This window comes from Misgurnus anguillicaudatus, chromosome 11 (genome assembly GCF_027580225.2).
Source record: "Misgurnus anguillicaudatus chromosome 11, ASM2758022v2, whole genome shotgun sequence".
Classification (NCBI taxonomy): Eukaryota; Metazoa; Chordata; class Actinopteri; order Cypriniformes; family Cobitidae; genus Misgurnus; species Misgurnus anguillicaudatus.
In genome coordinates, this window is record NC_073347.2 from 6,187,114 (window position 1) to 6,205,577 (window position 18,464).

An 18,464-nucleotide genomic window follows, 5' to 3' on the forward strand; every position below is an offset into this window, starting at 1 on the left:
TCATTTTTTATAGTTTCATAGTTTTGACATACTATTTTTATAGATTTATAGTTTTGACATCATTTTTTATAGTTTTATAGTTTTGACATATTTTTTTAATAGATTTATAGTTTTCACATTCTTTTTATAGTTTTATAGTTTTTGCATCATTTTTTTATAGATTTGTAGTTTTGACATCATTTTTTATAGTTTTATAGTTTTTATAGTTTTTACATCATTTTTTTTGTATAGTTTTGACATCCTTTTTTTAGTTTTAGAGTTTTGACATCATTTTTTTTTATAGATTTATAGTTTTGACATCATTTTTTATAGTTTTATTGTTATGACATTTTTTTTTTATAGTTTTGACACCTTTTTTTATAGTTTTATAGTTTTGACATCATTTTTTAATAGATTTATAGTTTTCACATTCTTTTTATAGTTTTATAGTTTTTGCATCATTTTTTTATAGATTTATAGTTTTGACATCATTTTTTATAGTTTTTATAGTTTTTACATCATTTTTTTGTATAGTTTCGACATCCTTTTTTTAGTTTTAGAGTTTTGACATCATTTTTTTTATAGATTTATAGTTTTGACATCATTTTTTATAGTTTCATAGTTTTGACATACTATTTTTATAGATTTATAGTTTTGACATCCTTTTTTATAGATTTATAGTTTTGACATAATTTTTTATAGTTTTATTGTTATGACATATTTTTTTAGTTTTATAGTTTTGACATCATTTTATTATAGATTTATAGTTTTGACATCCTTTTTTATAGATTTATAGTTTTGACATCATTTTTTATAGTTTTATAGTTTTTACATTTTTTTTATAGTTTTGACATCATTCTTTTTAGTTTTATAGTTTTGACATCATTTTTTATAGTTTCATAGTTTTGACATACTATTTTTATAGATTTATAGTTTTGACATCATTTTTTATAGTTTTATAGTTTTGACATAATTTTTTAATAGATTTATAGTTTTCACATTCTTTTTATAGTTTTATAGTTTTTGCATCATTTTTTTATAGATTTATAGTTTTGACATCATTTTTTATAGTTTTATAGTTTTTATAGTTTTGACATTTTTTTGTATAGTTTTGACATCCTTTTTTTAGTTTTAGAGTTTTGACATCATTTTTTTTATAGATTTATAGTTTTGACATCATTTTTTATAGTTTTATTGTTATGACATTTTTTTTTTGTTTTATAGTTTTGACACCTTTTTTTTTTATAGTTTTATAGTTTTGACTTTTTTCAGTTTTATAGTTTTGACACCTTTTTATATTTTTATAGTTTTGGCATCTTTTTTTATAGTTTTGACATCATTTTTTATAGTTTTATTGTTATGACATTTTTTTTGTTTTATAGTTTTGACACCTTTTTTTATAGTTTTATAGTTTTGACTTTTTTCAGTTTTATAGTTTTGACACCTTTTTATATTTTTATAGTTTTGACATCATTTTTTTATAATTTTATAGTTTTGACATAATTTTTTTATAGTTTTATAGTTTAAAGATCTTTTTTTATAGTTTTTACATCATTTTTTTTATAGTTTTGACATCATTTTTTATTAGTTTTATAGTTTTGACATCATTTTTTTAATAGTTTTATAGTTTTGACATCATTTTTGTTTTGTTTTATAGTTTTGTCATCATTTTTTTATAATTTTATAGTTTTGACATCATTTTTTATAGTTTTATAGTTTTGACATCATTTTTTTTTTTTTTGAAGTTTTATAGTTTTGAGATCTTGTTTATACTTTTATAGTTTTGACATAATCTTTTATAGATTTGACATCATTTTTTTATTATTTATGATTCTGTAAAGTGTCTGATTTATTTTGGAACTGATTGGTTCAATTGAGGATGTTTGAAATGTATGTGGAGAAAATGTAAAAATGACTTCCAGAACCAAAGCTCCACGCCAGATAGTCCACGCTTCACTGCCATGTGCACAGAGATGGTTTTGCATGTTTATTTATTTTGCATTTGTCATTTGATATGTGAATGATTGTTTCTCTTATCAAGAAGTAACCTTCACATGAAAACATGCTCTTAGATGATTGGGTAATGTCCTGCCAGATCTCGCTTAAAATTCATCTCCATTTCATTTATTGATTGTTATCATTTAATATTACGGGATGTTGCTGTCCTTCTGTATTAACTGATAATGAGGGCAGAGTAATCATCTTGTAATTATGCTGGTGTAATGGTGTTTATTGTGTGTGTGCGTGTGTTTTGAAGGATTGTATTAAACATATCTCTTGTCCTCACTCTCCTTGTTATGATAGCTACCTGCGGGGGCAATGTGACAGGGCCTGCTGGGGTAATTCTATCACCCAACTATCCTCAACCCTACCCACCCGGAAAAGAGTGTGACTGGCGGATAAAAGTCAACCCTGACTTTGTCATAGCTTTAATCTTCAAAAGGTAATGTGCTCGTTCAATGCCAGTCGCCTGTGAATCTCATGCCACCAGAAGAGATGTAACAGACTGTTTTTCAGAAATGATATGAGAGTTCCAGTTCAATTTCTATCTTTAATTTAAATTGAGGTGGCAAACAGAAGGGGCAATTGTTATTCGAATATAATGAAATTGAAAAAGGGACAGAATGCATATATAATATTTATTTTGTATCAGATTTCACTTGTGAATTGAAAGAGACCAGATTTTTAAATCTGAATTTTGCCTTATCTGATCTTTGTTTTTCTATTTGGTCTGAAATAGCAACCAGCTTATTTAGTCTTATTTAATCTAGTCTTATTTAATCTAATCAAACTTGTGTTTGTATTAAATGCAAACAAGAATATGTTATTATTTTTATATATGCAGTAAAATAAAAAATGCATAGTAATAAACACTAACATTTACTTATATAGTTTTTACAAAAAATGTTATTAGAACTACCACTGCTTTATATTACGTACGGTTTAACTTGCAAAAATGAGCTCTTATGGTGTTTTAACCCCCGATTTAAATCTGAGACTGTAGCAAACTATGCTGATAATAATAGCAATGTTGGGATTGATTTTGACATTAGAAAACGTACAATTGAGGAGAATCGTGTATCTGACTTCTAGATTTTTGTCTCATTGATGGGACCTTACCATGCCCCATAATAGTTCAGAGCTGAATCAATCACATGTCATCTCTCTTGTCTTCTTGTGCAGTTTTAATATGGAGCCCAGTTATGACTTTCTTCACATCTATGAGGGTGAAGACTCAAACGGGCCGCTGATCATCAGCTTGCAGGGGAACCAGGTCCCCGAGCGCATCGAGAGCAGTGGTAACAGCCTCTTCCTGGCCTTTCGCAGCGATGCCTCTCTGGGGATGACTGGTTTTGCCATTGAATATAAAGGCAAGTCTCACCATGCAGGTGCACAGCTCACACATTTCAGAGCTTGGGTTGAAGGACAACCATGGGGTCAGTGATCACTTACACATACATTTTAAGAGACAATGGGCCTCATTCACTAATAATTGTGTATGCTTTTTGTATCTAATTCCACCTAATTCACAACACTTGCATATGCACAAATAAATATTAAAATAGAGGCTATTAATGGAATATGCTTTGATGGGCAACTCACAGACCTAGTGCGAGCAAACTGGTGCCCGCGGGCACCATGTTGAAAACCACTGCTGTAAGGGCTTTCCGTAGTGCTTGTCCAGAGAAACACACTAAAGTAAAAGAGCTAAAAAATAAATCCATGATCATATTAACCAGAGTAACACGTATTGGTTAAAAAGAAGTATATGAGATAACAAAGAACTTTACTATTATTTCGCCAGATGTGCATCTGTATCTAAAATAAAACAGATGGTCTAGATCAAGTGATTGGCGTGTGGATGTCTCATTACATTACCTTTACATTAGGCATTAAGCAAACACTTTCATAGAGATTTAAAAAGTAAGGAAGCAAAGCACGAATATTTGTCATGTCTTTTTTATTTATATATATACTGTATATAATACTAATAATAATAATAATAATAATATAGATCATGTATTATATTAGTTTAGTTTTAGTTTTTTTAGTTTTACCTTTATTGTCATTGCATTTTATACAACGAAATTTGACATCTCTCATAAAAAAGACACACTGTATTCATCCATAATATCTACATTAAAAAACAATAAAAAAACAACATTATCATATTATATTATAATGTAATATTATAAGGAATATTATAAAAAATAATTATTATTTATAAAAGTATTTAGAAATGTTCTATGGGTGTTGATTGTTTTTCAGTAAACCGCACAACTTGTCAAATGTCTTAAAAATAGGAACCAGAGCGATGTTTGTGGTAACCGTGGTATAAGCGGAATAGTTCACTCCGGTGCTTTGAATTATTTAAAAATAATTCACACCCAAGGCACACCCACGGTGTAACATTACCACCTTGGGTGTGCATTATTTTCTTATAATTCTATGGCCTGTCGACAATTATTCCTTCCGTAAATATTATATATCAACATTATTATTTTCATTAAAATAAAGCATGGTATTTGATTATAGCGTACATGTGGTATTAGTTGTTCTTGAATTTTTGCATTTACAAATTTGTGCGTATGCATGCTTTGTGCATAAGACCCAATCTCATTTGTCATATTTCACCAAAAAATCTGACGAAAATATTGTATCTTATGTAAAGAAAATTACACACATTTGCAGAAGTGTTTATTATTAATTATTGCTGTAATCCATATTGTAATAAGTTTTATATATATATATATAACATGTTCTTGACCTTAAAAACAGGTTGCCTATTATTTCTTAAGAGTTGATAAATAACAGATAAATAACAAAAAAAAGTTTTTAATTGCGTGTTGAAAACAGCTGATGTATAAATTATTTCCCCACATGTTGTCACACTTACATCCCTGGCCCGAAGTTAAAGCAACACTATGTAGTTTTTTTTTACCTTTAAATAATGTCTCTAAAATTATTTCAGTGATAGAACAACTTACAAGCACACTCTGAAAGTGTCGGTGGAGGGTAGAGCACACAGCCCCGCCCCTCCCCCTGCCTGCAGAAGAGTGTCTGATACCAGGCACTGTTGCGCTTTTCAACCACATGGGGGAGCTGTAAGTCATTTTTACATGGAAACTACATAGTGTTGCTTTAACTTCCGGTCTGTTTATTGGTCTGGGCCCGGTTCCCCGATAACGCTCACTCTTAGCACGCTAAGAAGGCTCAAAAAGATATATCTTAGCAAAGTTGTTTATGTTCCTAAGTGTGTTCCCCGAAGTGTCTCTTAGGAAGCTTCTTAACACGCTGCCTCTAAGTACGACGTAACAATGTCGCTGTCCCGAGTGAAGGTGCTGAATTATTTGCGATCGATCGCTCAGGGATCGATTCTCCACTTCACGCGAAGGTGCTTTACGGCGTTAAGAAAGACAACACGTTCTAATGGAACATTACTCAAATTATTCCAGTAACATTTATTTTAACATAGTTTAAGTTATCCGTCAAATATAGACTATTAATTAAATTATAAAATTGTCAGTTATACGGGTAGACGAACCGGGTATTCCTCGCTAATCATCCACGTTAAACATGGGTTTAACAACTTTAAAAAAATATTTAATACCCTTTTATACTAATGGTAATGTACTACGATCAAAATTGATTGGCAAGCAGCTGCAGTTACTTCTGTTTAATGCGGTATTGCTGGCCATTGTTTAATGTTTTCAATAAAAAGCAATATCTATGAACAGAGAGAGAGAGAGAGAGAGAGAGAGAGAGAGAGAGAGAGAGAGAATTAGATACAGAATTATAGTCTGAGAAGATCCAGCAGCTCCATAATGGGTTGTCTTGGGAGGCATTTTTTTATTTAGCCACGTCAGGCAAATTGTCTAAGGGGCAGTTTCCCGGACCAGGATTAGCTTAATCCAGGACTAGGTCTTAGTTTAATTAGGAAATATAAGTAGTTTTAACAAACATGCCTTACTAAAAACATTACCTGTGTGCATTTTGAGGTAAAACAAAGGGCCCTGATGTATTTGAAGATATGTAAGTGCAAGTTGTTTTCAGTTTGGAGAGCTCTTAAAAGTGTTTAAGTCTAGGACTAGTCTAATCCCTGTCCGCGAAACCGCCCAAAAAGGTTTTAAGTGTTGCCGAATAAAAAAAATTGGCATGGACTAAAAGGTTACGGGGTTACCGGTGTTGTGTGAAAGTCTGTTCCCCCTGTGTTTCCCTTTAGTTTAGTCTTTTTATCGCGTTTTTATCACATTATATGTTTATTCTTTATATACATTGAAAGTTTTAATGGCTACTGAGATGTATATGTGTGCATTTATGTAATGTATCTTGACTGTTCTTGATTGTAAGTCAATTATTTTTACATTATGAATCATATTATATGTATAATATTTATTATGTTTGGAAACAAAACAGTTTTAAAACAAACAGTAGAGAAAAAAGAAAAGAAAATGACAGGCTATATGTTAAAAGACATAAAACTGTTAAATATGAAATATTTAATAAATTGTGTAATAGAATACATGATATTATTGCTTTTTAGTATAACCAATTGAAATCTTTGATCTTTCTAAATAAATAATAAACATAACGTGATGAAAACGCTATAAACATATAGGGAACAGACTTCAATGAGGAACAAACACCGGCGCCGTCTTTGATTCATTAGTTCTGATACCAAATAAAGTCAACTGCATAAATAGTCCTCTATCCATTGCAAACATATTTTATTATAAGTCTTAAAAATGTCCATAACATAAAATCATTGTCAGCATACCATAGTTTAACTTGTACTGCGCTCCACTGATTTCTAAAGACTGCGGCGATAGCGTTTTGCGCTCAAACAACGCTAAGAGAGAGCTTACGAATGGTCCAGACCAACCTTACGAAAGTGTGACTTACAGAAGATATACTTAGCGTACGAACGTTTTGGGAACCGTGCCATAGAGTTAAGAGAGAGGTTAAGGAATAGGTTAAGAACTACTTAGCGATAAGAACGTTTTGGGGAACCGGGCCCTGGCTAATAGCTAAACTGACACCTGCAACAAATAGCTGTTCAAAATAAAAATTTTGTGGTTTCTTAAAGACAGAGGAGATGACAAGCATGGGTCACCGCTGTGTGACGAGAGGTTTGGCAGCCGATCAAAATGTATTCACATAGTAAGGTTAGCTCAGTATAGTAGTTACTATGTTTTAGCTATGATTTGAACTAGGGTAATGTACTGGTTATTTATTTTTTCTTATCATCAGAAATAGTCTACTCTAGAGGGACTTGATTCTTTGCAGAAGTAGTTTTGGCCACAAAAGCCGCTTATGTCATGGGTCTTCAACCGGGGGTCCGCGGCCCCCAGGGGGTCCGTGACGGAACTGCAGGGGGTCCGCCAAATGATGTTTAATGACAAGCTATTTTTGCTTAAAAGATAAAATATATGTACAAAATGTTACATGTCCCCTTTAAGTTGTGCACGTGCGTGGCCGCATAGGTTTGAAGGCGCGTGTTCAGTTTAGACAGCGGACCAAAATAAAATATCTAAAGATTAAAAATGTCCACTCAGGAAGCAGCAATAGCGACAGAAAAGTCATCATAAAACAGGTAAATCTTATGTGTGTCTTTCTTTCAGAATGTCATTTTTAGAATCAGTGCGACATGTTGTCTCATCTTATATTTCTGAACTTGGACGGCTGTTTCACACGGTTCAGATTTAAAACGCTAATTCAACAGGCAAATGACACCACACCGCGTCGGCATTTTAAACTGTGACAAAACTATCGCTCGCATTTAAAAACGAATGAAACGCGCGCCGTGATGGTGCTTTGTGCAAGATTCATAGTCAGGTTGAAGTCCGCCTCTTAAAAAGTTGCCCCAAAGAGATGCGCGCGGACTCGTTGCATGTTGTTCTCCTGAGTCTGTTATGAAGCTATGCAGAAAATAAACCTGCGTTACTCAAACTCATGACAATGACGATACACGAGAAAAGCAACAGTCCTCTGAATTATAAAGTAGCACAACCTCTATCCCCACCAGAATAGACAGTCTTTGTGCCATTCACCATGATCAGTCATCTTTATAAACTGAAAGCCCTTGTCCAATTCACAGTAAAATGAAAATATATTACACTGCAAATACCTTAAAATAATATTATATTATTATTATTATTATAGGCTGTCAAAAGATTAATCGCGACCAAAATAAAAGTTTGTGTTTACCTAACATATGTGTGGGTACTGTGTATAATTATTATTTATATATAAAAACGCTCCCAATCATGTAGATATTTAAGAAAAATCGGTTATATTTATATATAAAATATTTATATTTATATATAATATAAATTATATAAATGTATATACAGTATTTAAATGCAAATATTTCTTAAATATATACATAAATGTGTGTGTTTTTATATCTACAAAATATTTACACACAGCACACACACATATGTTATGTAAACACAAACTTTTATTTTGGATGCGATTAATCACGATTAATCTTTTGACAGCCTTAATATAAAAACTAAATCTACTTTAACAAAAAAATGATGCATGTTAATATAGTATGGCTGTGTGACAATATGGTTTGTTTCTATTTATAAAACAGTAAACAGTTCCAGTCCTTGATTCTGATTGGTCATCAGTTGTACTTTACTTCACTTTGCGTTGTGCCTAATACGAAAAGGCAGCCTCTCGTACCTTACTGCTTACTTAAATATCTCTGTTTTACACATTTAGTATCAGGGGGTCCCTGCTCCATGCCTCTCTCATCTAAGGGGTCCCCGACCCAAAAAACGTTGAAGACCCCTGGCTTATGTTGTTGCCACTGAAACCATCTGAAGGTTTACTTTCCAACTAGGGATGTCAATTTATGCAATTTCCCATATTCGATGATCATTTAAATTAACGATCAATCAATCGAATAATCGTTAACAGTAATAGTGCAATAAGCCTTCACTGCAGTGGCATATAGCCAATGACATAAAAGTGTGCATAAAAACGTCAGCTTCCTCACGCGAATTAAAAGATTTTATTTTGTCTAAATAACATGCTAGTGGGATTGTAAAATGAGTCAATGTAGTTTGATAAAATCATCAATTTAATCTCGTAATGAAATATAATGACTAATAGACACAGTAAACTCCGCCTCACATGGGCATTCTGCAACAGACGCATGAAAGTCCATGTCAAAATAACAGTTTTATTATCATCAAGTGTTATTTATCAAGTTGTTTACCTCGCTTTCCGAGTCGTTGATACACTGTTTGTAATTATATCCAAGAAGCACACGAAGGGCACTTTTCTCGTCGTCACCTCAGCTTAGACGTACTTTCAGCAAAGATGCTTATATTACGGAGATGCCAACCTTCCATTAGAAAACACGCAGCGCCTCAGCCAGTCAATAATGATGATCAGTGATATATGTTGTGGGCATTCAGGGTGTAACGACAATCAGTTACAGTTTACATTTGACAGTTTCTTGCCATAATTTAAGATGACATTTTAATCTGTTCATTAAAAACGGCTTCTGGTCTCCTTCTCTGTATATAGCAGCGTTGCTATGCTAATCTTGCAGGTTTCCCCGAAGAGGGTCTTTGCTTTCAGTATCCTAAACGTATTTGCATTTTCTGCGTCGGACCCTGTCAGATCCACTGCGGATGTAATTTTTTTGCGTTGGCAGCCAGCCAGCCTCGTCTCGCATGATGTTAAAAAGCACATGCGTGTGCTTGGCATCGAGCATCGTTGTGATCATAGCTAGTAGTTTAACTTTTGCGCGCTCGCTTAATTTTTTTCTCCGACTGTATGTGTTTTGCGCAGGCGCCGCACACACGTGCATGATCTTGTTTTAATTTCAACAATCGTTAAGTTTTATCGAGTAAATTCTTATCGACAATTAATCGAAGATCGATTAATTGTTAACATCCCTATTTCCAACTAATAAGTAATATTGCATTTTTGTGCTTTGTGAGGCCTGTAAACGTATCTGTATCACAGTATCTGAGAACTGTGTCTGTATCAAGGTAATGCTTAAATGTTGAGAAGCTCTTTGGTAAGAAATCATCAATAGTGTAATATCCATAAACCACTAACCCTGATGGCCTGATATGGTTTCCTCTGGAGTCTTGCAGCAGTTTGCGTCTTAATATCTCTCTTCACTCAGCCAAAGGACTTCAGAGCCTCATAGCGTACCCATCACATCATCTTACAAATATTTGAGATGCTGTCACAGTAATTAACAACACTGACAGGTAATTCAGTATAAATCCAAATAATTGATCTATTTGGACTGTCAGTAGGGAAGAAAAATGAAATAGTTAACAGCATATGAAGTGATTCCTGTGATTTATTAAAGCCTATATTTACACTAATGGGTGAAATTCACAGATATAATAGTTGGACACAGATTAGATTTTTTGTCTTTTCTATTTACATTTACTTTATTGACTGCGTTTTTATTAATACCACATCAGAAAGTGAAGCACAATAACACCAATACAGCGTGGTACAACATTTTTATTGTTTTTTTTTGCTGAATGAATCATATAAGTAATGAAAGCCATCATTGTTTTTTTTGTCAGTACACACTGCAATGCTTTATCTGTTTTTAAAATGTGTCCACTTGGGAGATTTTTGGATAAAAACAATCACAGTAAGGACAGAGGTCCAAAACATAGGGGAAAAGATCGATCCGGATTAATGAGGATATAGCCTTCAAAGTAATGTTATTAACGGCTCATATGACTTACATAAATAAATATTGGACAGAACACATGCTGGGTTAAATGTGACCCAGTGCTGGGTTGTTTTAACCCAACTGCTGGATTATCATACCCAATGGTTGCATAACAACAACCCAACATTGGGTCATTTTTAACCCAACATGTATTCTGTCCAATATTTACCCATATGGGTCAAAAATAACCCAGCCAACTAGTTTTCAGGGCTGGGATGGTTTGTGAGTTCTGTCCAATATTTACCCAACCCGGTCATTTTTATGGTGTACAGTTGTTTCTAAAGTTAACAAATTAATACATTAATAAGAATCATATTGTTCGCTACGGCTCCAAATGCTCACAAGAAGCAAAGTATACAGAATTCTCGTGCATTAACTAAAATAATATATGAGTGTCTACTGGTTAGATGCTGTTGGATTTAAAACCACATTTACTATTTGCTCAAACTGAATGGCCCAAAATCCAATCCGCGGTTATATGCATGTACCCGTCTGATCTGATCTGATCTGTGCCAGATGTCTGTGCTCAAAATGGATTTGATTGGCAGTGTAAATGTTGCCAAAAAGCTCTTCAATGATATTGCATTTCTTCAGTATTAACCTTTCTCAGTGAATACCTGGTAATATTCCCCAAAGGGACGACATGTTTTGGCAGTCTACATTGTGCTAATGCTCTTTTAAAAGGGAAGTGAGTTTGTACTTTAGAAATGTCAAAGCATGCGGCAATGACAATGTGCCGTCCCTAATGTACAATGTGCCTCCCTCAAATGATTCACGCAACTCTCTTATGTGATAAAAATGCTATGTTGGATTGTTGAATATTTTATTTGTAATTATTTTAATGGCAACTCATTTTGTCTATGCTCCTCAGTACTACATTTTATTGTTGTGATGTTGCCTTTTTTTGTATTATCAGGATTGAAATACTGTGTTCCTTATATCACACCCTGGTCTCACTGTTAATATGTGTTATTTACACGTAACTTTCAAAAACACAAAACATATTTTTGGTACGTTCAAATTGATGCTGAAACGTACAATGTAGATGTATTTGCAACATTTAAACATAGCAATATTAAGTTTTTACAGCTACAAAACGTCATAACGGACAGATATGTGTAGGAACATTTTAGCAACAATATAGCATTTAAAAGATATTTTAAGCCGCTAATACAGTCCTAAACTGTTTATCATGTAACGTTACTGTTACAAAAACACCCTGCTGGAAAAACAGCATATGTTGTGTTTTGGTGCTGGTATGCTGGCGACCACCAGCTAAACCAACACCAAACCAGCACAGACCAGCATTGGAATTATGCTGGTCTATGCTGTTTTTTTCCAGCAGGGCAGACAGACAAGTGTAATCACAATAACTTATTTATTGCGAAATATTAAAATCAGTACCAAAAGTAGTTCAAATGCAGATGTGTGCAGCCGTGGTCCTCTCTGGAGTATATGGAGTAACGTACAGAGAAGTATAAAAGTTATTAATTTAATCCATGATAACCTTAATCCGGCTTCCCTCTGTCACGACGGGAATTTCAAACGTACACCGACTGAAACGAAAGACGGAAATGACGCAAATCTGTGACGTAGCACACTAAAAGCCAATTAGCGTTTGATATCCCTGCCATGCAAAACCCCAATATGAAGTGCTGTCAAGTAATGTTGACCAATCAGAAGCCATTGTTTCCCCTCAGCACATCACAGGCCAGTTTCACCAACTACAACTGGAGTTTCTAAAAATCTTCATCCTGGCAGGAGTTTTTATCAAAGTTCGGTTTCAGTCATGTGATACTGGGTTTGCTTGTGGATGAACAGTCAAACTGCATAGAAAAGGGTGTGACTTTGATCTAATCTTAGGCCCTGTCCACATCTACACAGGTATTTTCAGAGTATGAATATTTTATTGTTTATCTTCCTGGCTTTGCAATACAGCCACATTTTCTGTTTTTAAATGTGGCTAAGGGTTTATGGCTTTAATTAGAACGTGTCAAGTATGACAACCGAAGGGAATTTTTTTCTCTTTATTGTTAGATATTCTGTTAATTAGTTTTGTATAGTCATCCGCTCACTGTGTTCCTTTATATAAAACCAATCTTCAATCTGCTATTGTTTATCACACACCAGTAAGCACAATTATTAACTCACTTACCAGGTGAAGAAAAACATAAGAATATCACAGTCCAAAGGACTCGCATAGCTCAAGGAAAAACATTACAGCTTGATAAACAGAAAAACATTATCCACAGTGGTCCCACAAATTATTTAAATGCTTAGAGTTAAAGCTAGTTTTAAATGTCTTGGATAACGAAATATCAAATCAAGAAGCATTTGCAAGTAAATGATGCTGGACCAACTGCTATTTTCGCATTGGCTTCTAATCAATTATATTTTTAAACATGAATGTGCTGCACTACTATCTGATGACATTAAAATGCAGAATAAATAGGTTGTTTTATTATTGATTAAACTTATTTTCATGTTTTGTTTGAATATTTAGCTACAGTAGCTCCTTTTCCATTGCTCTTTTAATTGCGCAAATTGACATATACGGCCAATGCAATAATGTAAATTTTGCAAAAACTCCCATATATCACAGAAAAGTTTATACGCTCGCATGAGGTGTTTTTTTCAGGCAATTCGGAAAAAAATTGTAATTTGCAAAACTGCAATAGAAAGTTTATTCGCATACAGTAATCATTATTTGAAGAGACTTTCCTTGCCAATAATGTTTGGATAATACTGTTACGTCTCCGTAACACTAACGTTTTGCGCAAATCTGCAATAGAAACTTAGCTACTGTCATGGAGCAATACCATAGACTGTAAATAAAGATGGCCGACGTGACGGCACTTTCTTTCCATTGTAATGAATTGAAGCCAAAATGTCCCACCATGCGCGTTGCCATGTTACGTAAAAACGTCAGTTTGGTACCAGGGTATGCGCAGAAGGAATTGTCTGTGGAGCGAGAGGTGGAGCAGCGGTATCAAACTTCCGCCCAAACGCTCGCACACCCAATTCAACCACGCCAATCATAATGACACGCCTTGTTTCTATAGCATCAAATTACTAGATAAAATTAAACTTCTCACAAAAATGAACGAACATATATCAGCGTGATAACAACTACATTTATGGATCAAAAACATCTTTCGGAAAATTTTAAAGCCGAGTCCCATTTGTTTGCATGGAGAGGGCGTGGTTTCTGACTTGTACTGCAGCCATGGACTGTAAAAAAAGATGGACGACACGAGGTCGCCTCCCTCCATTGTAATGAATTGAAGCCAAAAATGTCCGACTACGGTCGCCGCCATCTTACGTAAAAATGTCAGTTTGGAGCCAAGGTATGTGCAGAAGGAATTGTCCGTGGAGCCAGACGCGGAGCCGCGGTATCAAACTTCCGCCCAAACGCTCGCGCACCCAATTCAATCACGCCAATCATAACGACACGCCCCGTTTCTATAGCATCAAATTACTAGCTAAAATGAAACTTATCACAATAAAGGACACTTGGACAACATATATCACCGTGATAACAACTACTTGAAAGGACCAAAATCATCTTTCGGCAACTTTTACTGAAAGTTTATGACTTAGCCAGCCACCAGGGGGCGATCAAAGAGCCAGCGGCTTCACTTTTCAAGATGTATGAGGCATACCAGGGCAAAACCCTTTCGGAAACTACACCTTTGCACCTACAATAAGGAGTTCATATTAGTACTCCAAGGGTACATATTAATACCAAATATTAACTATCTGTGCCTAAATGGTACATATTAGGACATTTTTGTAATAATTTGCCTTTTAATTCAATGACAATCATTCCCTTATTAGTATGACTGAAGTTTCTAAATTTTTTTGGCCTTGAAAATGCATGTGAAGATAAGTGGCTGTATCCTGAGGCTGCACCGCACACCCCAGCTGCACTCCTAATCCCTCTGTTGTTGCGGCAATACAAGCGAGATTGTGTTGCACACTTGCAATTTCACCGATAGAATCTTTCAACCTCCTTCCCACTTTCTCGCTTCCCTAAAGGCGCAGGCAGAGAGCTGTTAACTGTCAAGTTGTTTGGCAGCATCTCCAAGCGCCACCTCCGGATCTTTCTCCAACTGTCCTTCTCCCGGTGTTGGGTGGCAGAAGGACAGAGACAGAGTCTTTCGCTACCCCGTCGCGCTCACCTGCCTCTCCCCCGGTGCTTACAAACTCTAATGCATAATGCCCCCAAGCCACGTTCTGCTTTCCTTTTACACTTACTGTCTCTCTCGTTTTTCCACTCGCGTACTGCCTCTCGTTCTCATGCTGTGCCGACGGCTGGCAGTAAACATGAGATATGACTGTGCATCTGATTAGTTTTGTTAAGGGTCAAAGATGCTTTCATTCAATTACAGTTGTGGCGGATTATTTATTTCTTTGCGCGTTTATTTGCATATTTAAAATGTATGGGCCATTGCTTCATTCCAAGTTTGTTGGAATTCCAAATGAAAATGAGTTGTGGCACAGCGGTAACCCATGTGCTCGCAACATGTCATAAGTGCCACGCAGGTTCGAGTCTGGGCTGTCACACGTCATGAGAGACTTAATTTGACATCCCGCATTACAGTTAGAAAAGCCAATCACCTGTTTTTACTCCAGAACACAAAGAGGCTGCTTCTCAATTCCAAGAACACAAAGAACGGACTTGCGTTCTCATGGAGATTGGTCTTGCCAGGCGAACTTGGAAGAACGAACTCAGAAGGTCGCGAGAACACAGAACGCACTTGGGAGAATTGAGATGTGTGCGATCTTCCTGTTCGTTACATGACCTCCGCCATTGTTTTGCCGCAATGACTTCTGGGGCGTAACGCGATTTCAGCGTCGAAGTCTGCACTCAATGCATTCTCGATATCAAGAACACATTCGGGTATTTTCATGTGTCCTCTGTACTTGCGTTCTTGAGAATTGGAATTGAACTTTGACTCTGAAAAATGAGAGACTCTGAAAAATGCATCCTCATGATTTGAATTAAAGACTACATTTATGATGTCATCATTGTGATTTGTTGGTTTCAACTTGAGTTGCTGTTTGTATTCCTGTGCAGAATCTTTAGCTATTACAGACTAAAAGATACTTGCAGAAACTGAAGGATATCCATGTTATGTTTTGATTTTACAGAAAAGCCACGAGAAGCCTGCTTCGACCCGGGAAACGTTATGAACGGAACCAGGCTGGGAATGGACTACAAGCTGGGATCAACCGTGACATATCAGTGCGAGTCGGGTTACACCATTGCGGGGCCGCCCACTCTCACCTGTGTCATTGGGGCTGATGGGAAACCTGTATGGGACAAAGCTCTGCCTAAATGTAAAGGTAAGACCCCAACAATGGGTTTTCTAAACAAACATTGGCAACTTTGATATAAAGGGCAAGAAAATCCCATAGATTTACATTAAGACATTTCTTCCAGAATAGTGTACACACTGGGTTAGACCTTAGACTAGTGCACTAAACAATCACTTATTAACAACCCATAACACATCAAGGACCTTAGAAATGTAGCAATAACCTTTAAATGTACCTACTATGTAAGTCAGACAGTCAAATCAATTGCTTATTTTTCCATGTATTTTAGTAGATTGCCCGGCAGTTCTTTTGAGTTTATAACCCTGTTTTTGCTTTTATTGTCCTGGAGTTTTAAATACAGAGTATTGATGCACGTTAATGTGATTAAGCACTCTTTCGTCCAAAGGCATTAGCAGCAGTCTCTTCAGAGACAGTATTCCTTTTGTTGTTTGCAATCTCGAGAGTTAATTGATTTAGGCCTTTGCTTCGTGCAAAGTTCTGCTCTGTCACACTGCCAATACACCGTTATTCATCTGGCTTCAGAAAAATGTCTGCAGCCTCCATTAGCTTACTAAGAGAGAGACATATGCCGACAGAGGCCTTGAGGAAGAGGCACGCAGGTCTTTGTCCCGCTGTGACAGATGAGAGAGCTTGGATGGTGAAAAGTGTCACTCATCCACACATCTCCTGTCAACCTCAGACCTTTCTTTTATTTTTCCAGCTAACTTCTTGGCACATGCTAGTCTTGCATTTCTTTGTGTTTTGGTCAACAGGGGTCAAATGATCCATGAGTTTGACCAAATACTGTATTTTTGTTTGATAAATGGCAGAAGGTGGTTTGCAATACATGTTCTTATTTTTCCTGCTTTGGCAAAGAAACTAGATATCAAAAATCCGGTTGATGAATTATCAATCTGGAGCCACCCATAAAGGTAAAGTGTGTACCCAGCGAGCAATAGCCTTCATGTCACCATCTAGGTTAACTATAGACTCATTATGCAGTAGTTCGGCTATGAGTAACCCTTGACGGGGCGCCATAAACGTGGGTAGGCTTAGAGCGATTCTAAGGGCCCATGCATTTTGAGGACCCCAGATGAGGACTGTCACATTGCCAACATCCTTAGCTGGGCCCTCTTTACTCTGCGTTCTTCAGCTTTAGCATTTTCTCTGATATTTGATTACTGTACTATATTTTTCAATTAAATTTACATGTGCACAAGAAATTATAGTAACAGACATTGTAGGTCTGTGACTATGTAAGGGATAATGTAGAGGCAGCCGGTAGTTATCGGGAAATAAGCCCCGACAGTGTGATCAGTGTATCACACTGAAGGGGCTTATTTTCCCGATAACTACCGGCTGCCTCTACATTATCCCGCTTATTACACGGCTACTTGTCACATAAGAAAAAAACGGACATGAATATGAATTTTAAACATTTTATTGGCATATTTGTTTTAAATTAACATTTTTATCCTTCCGCGAAACTTTGCACAGATGCATAAAATGATCGTAATACCTTATTAAGATCCTCTGCTTCATACTTGTCTGTCTCCATTTATTTCTCTTTTAGCCAGTCTTTGAGAAGTTTTAATGCCCATTCTGTATTTCTTTGAGTGTTGGCTTCGTAGCTGTCATGCTCTATTTTGTCAAGTTGAGTTTCAGTAAGCTCTCTGTCTTGTCGTTGTTCGTTCTTCTATCCACTGTTTAAATGTTTTGTTTTTTCCGTACATGTTAAAATTAATGTCAAAATTTTCCATTCTTATTTGTGGTTGTCCAGTGTTTGTCACAAGATGGCGCCAAACAGTAATCTTAATTGGTCTTTATTGGCGCGAAGCGATTTTAATCGTAAGTAACCGGCTATGCGTTATTACTTTGGAGCGGTTATTATTTGAAAAGAACGAACCTGCAAATGTCTCAACTGACCAATCAGAATCAAGCATTCCAGAGAGCCGTGTAATAAATACTGATAATAGTGGTCAAAAGAAATAGGTCTGTATTATTAAATTGCAGACAAAGATTTTAGATAGCTAGGTGGTTGGCTTGTATGTTTGGTGTGAAATGGGCGTGGTAGGGGGCCCAACCATATATTCTTTCATAGGGCCAAAAATTGCTAGTGACGCCCGAACCTTGAATTTGTTTTTGGCAAACTTGCGAGAAATATGATATTTCTTATGTATGCAAAGTCAACAATGATTGCAAGGTGTTTGATTTCATTTATTCAATTCTTTTTGGGTTATTGTTAGACGTTGTTAAATATTCACTCACAGCTCAAATTTAGTTTTAGCCTAGACATCTGGGCTGTGTTTGAGCGACTATGAGACATCTTTTAAACACACAATTGCTTGCTGAGTAGTTGAACTAGCTGTACCAAACTGAATTTTCACATTGAATTAAACCAAATAAAATGAAGTTTAAAATGGCACGCTCGTCTGAT

At 35.5% G+C, this 18,464-nt stretch overlaps 1 protein-coding gene across 2 annotated transcripts in view; it reads left to right on the top strand.

Moving 5' to 3' along the window:
- csmd1a (CUB and Sushi multiple domains 1a) overlaps positions 1-18,464 on the top strand; it is a 696,936-nt gene that overhangs the window by 515,895 nt on the left and 162,577 nt on the right. For both annotated transcript variants that reach the window (XM_073872919.1, XM_073872920.1), the window contains exons 28-30: positions 2,284-2,422; positions 3,163-3,350; positions 15,860-16,054. In XM_073872919.1, the coding sequence (XP_073729020.1) occupies positions 2,284-2,422; positions 3,163-3,350; positions 15,860-16,054 (522 nt within the window). The remainder of the gene's footprint in view (positions 1-2,283; positions 2,423-3,162; positions 3,351-15,859; positions 16,055-18,464) is intronic.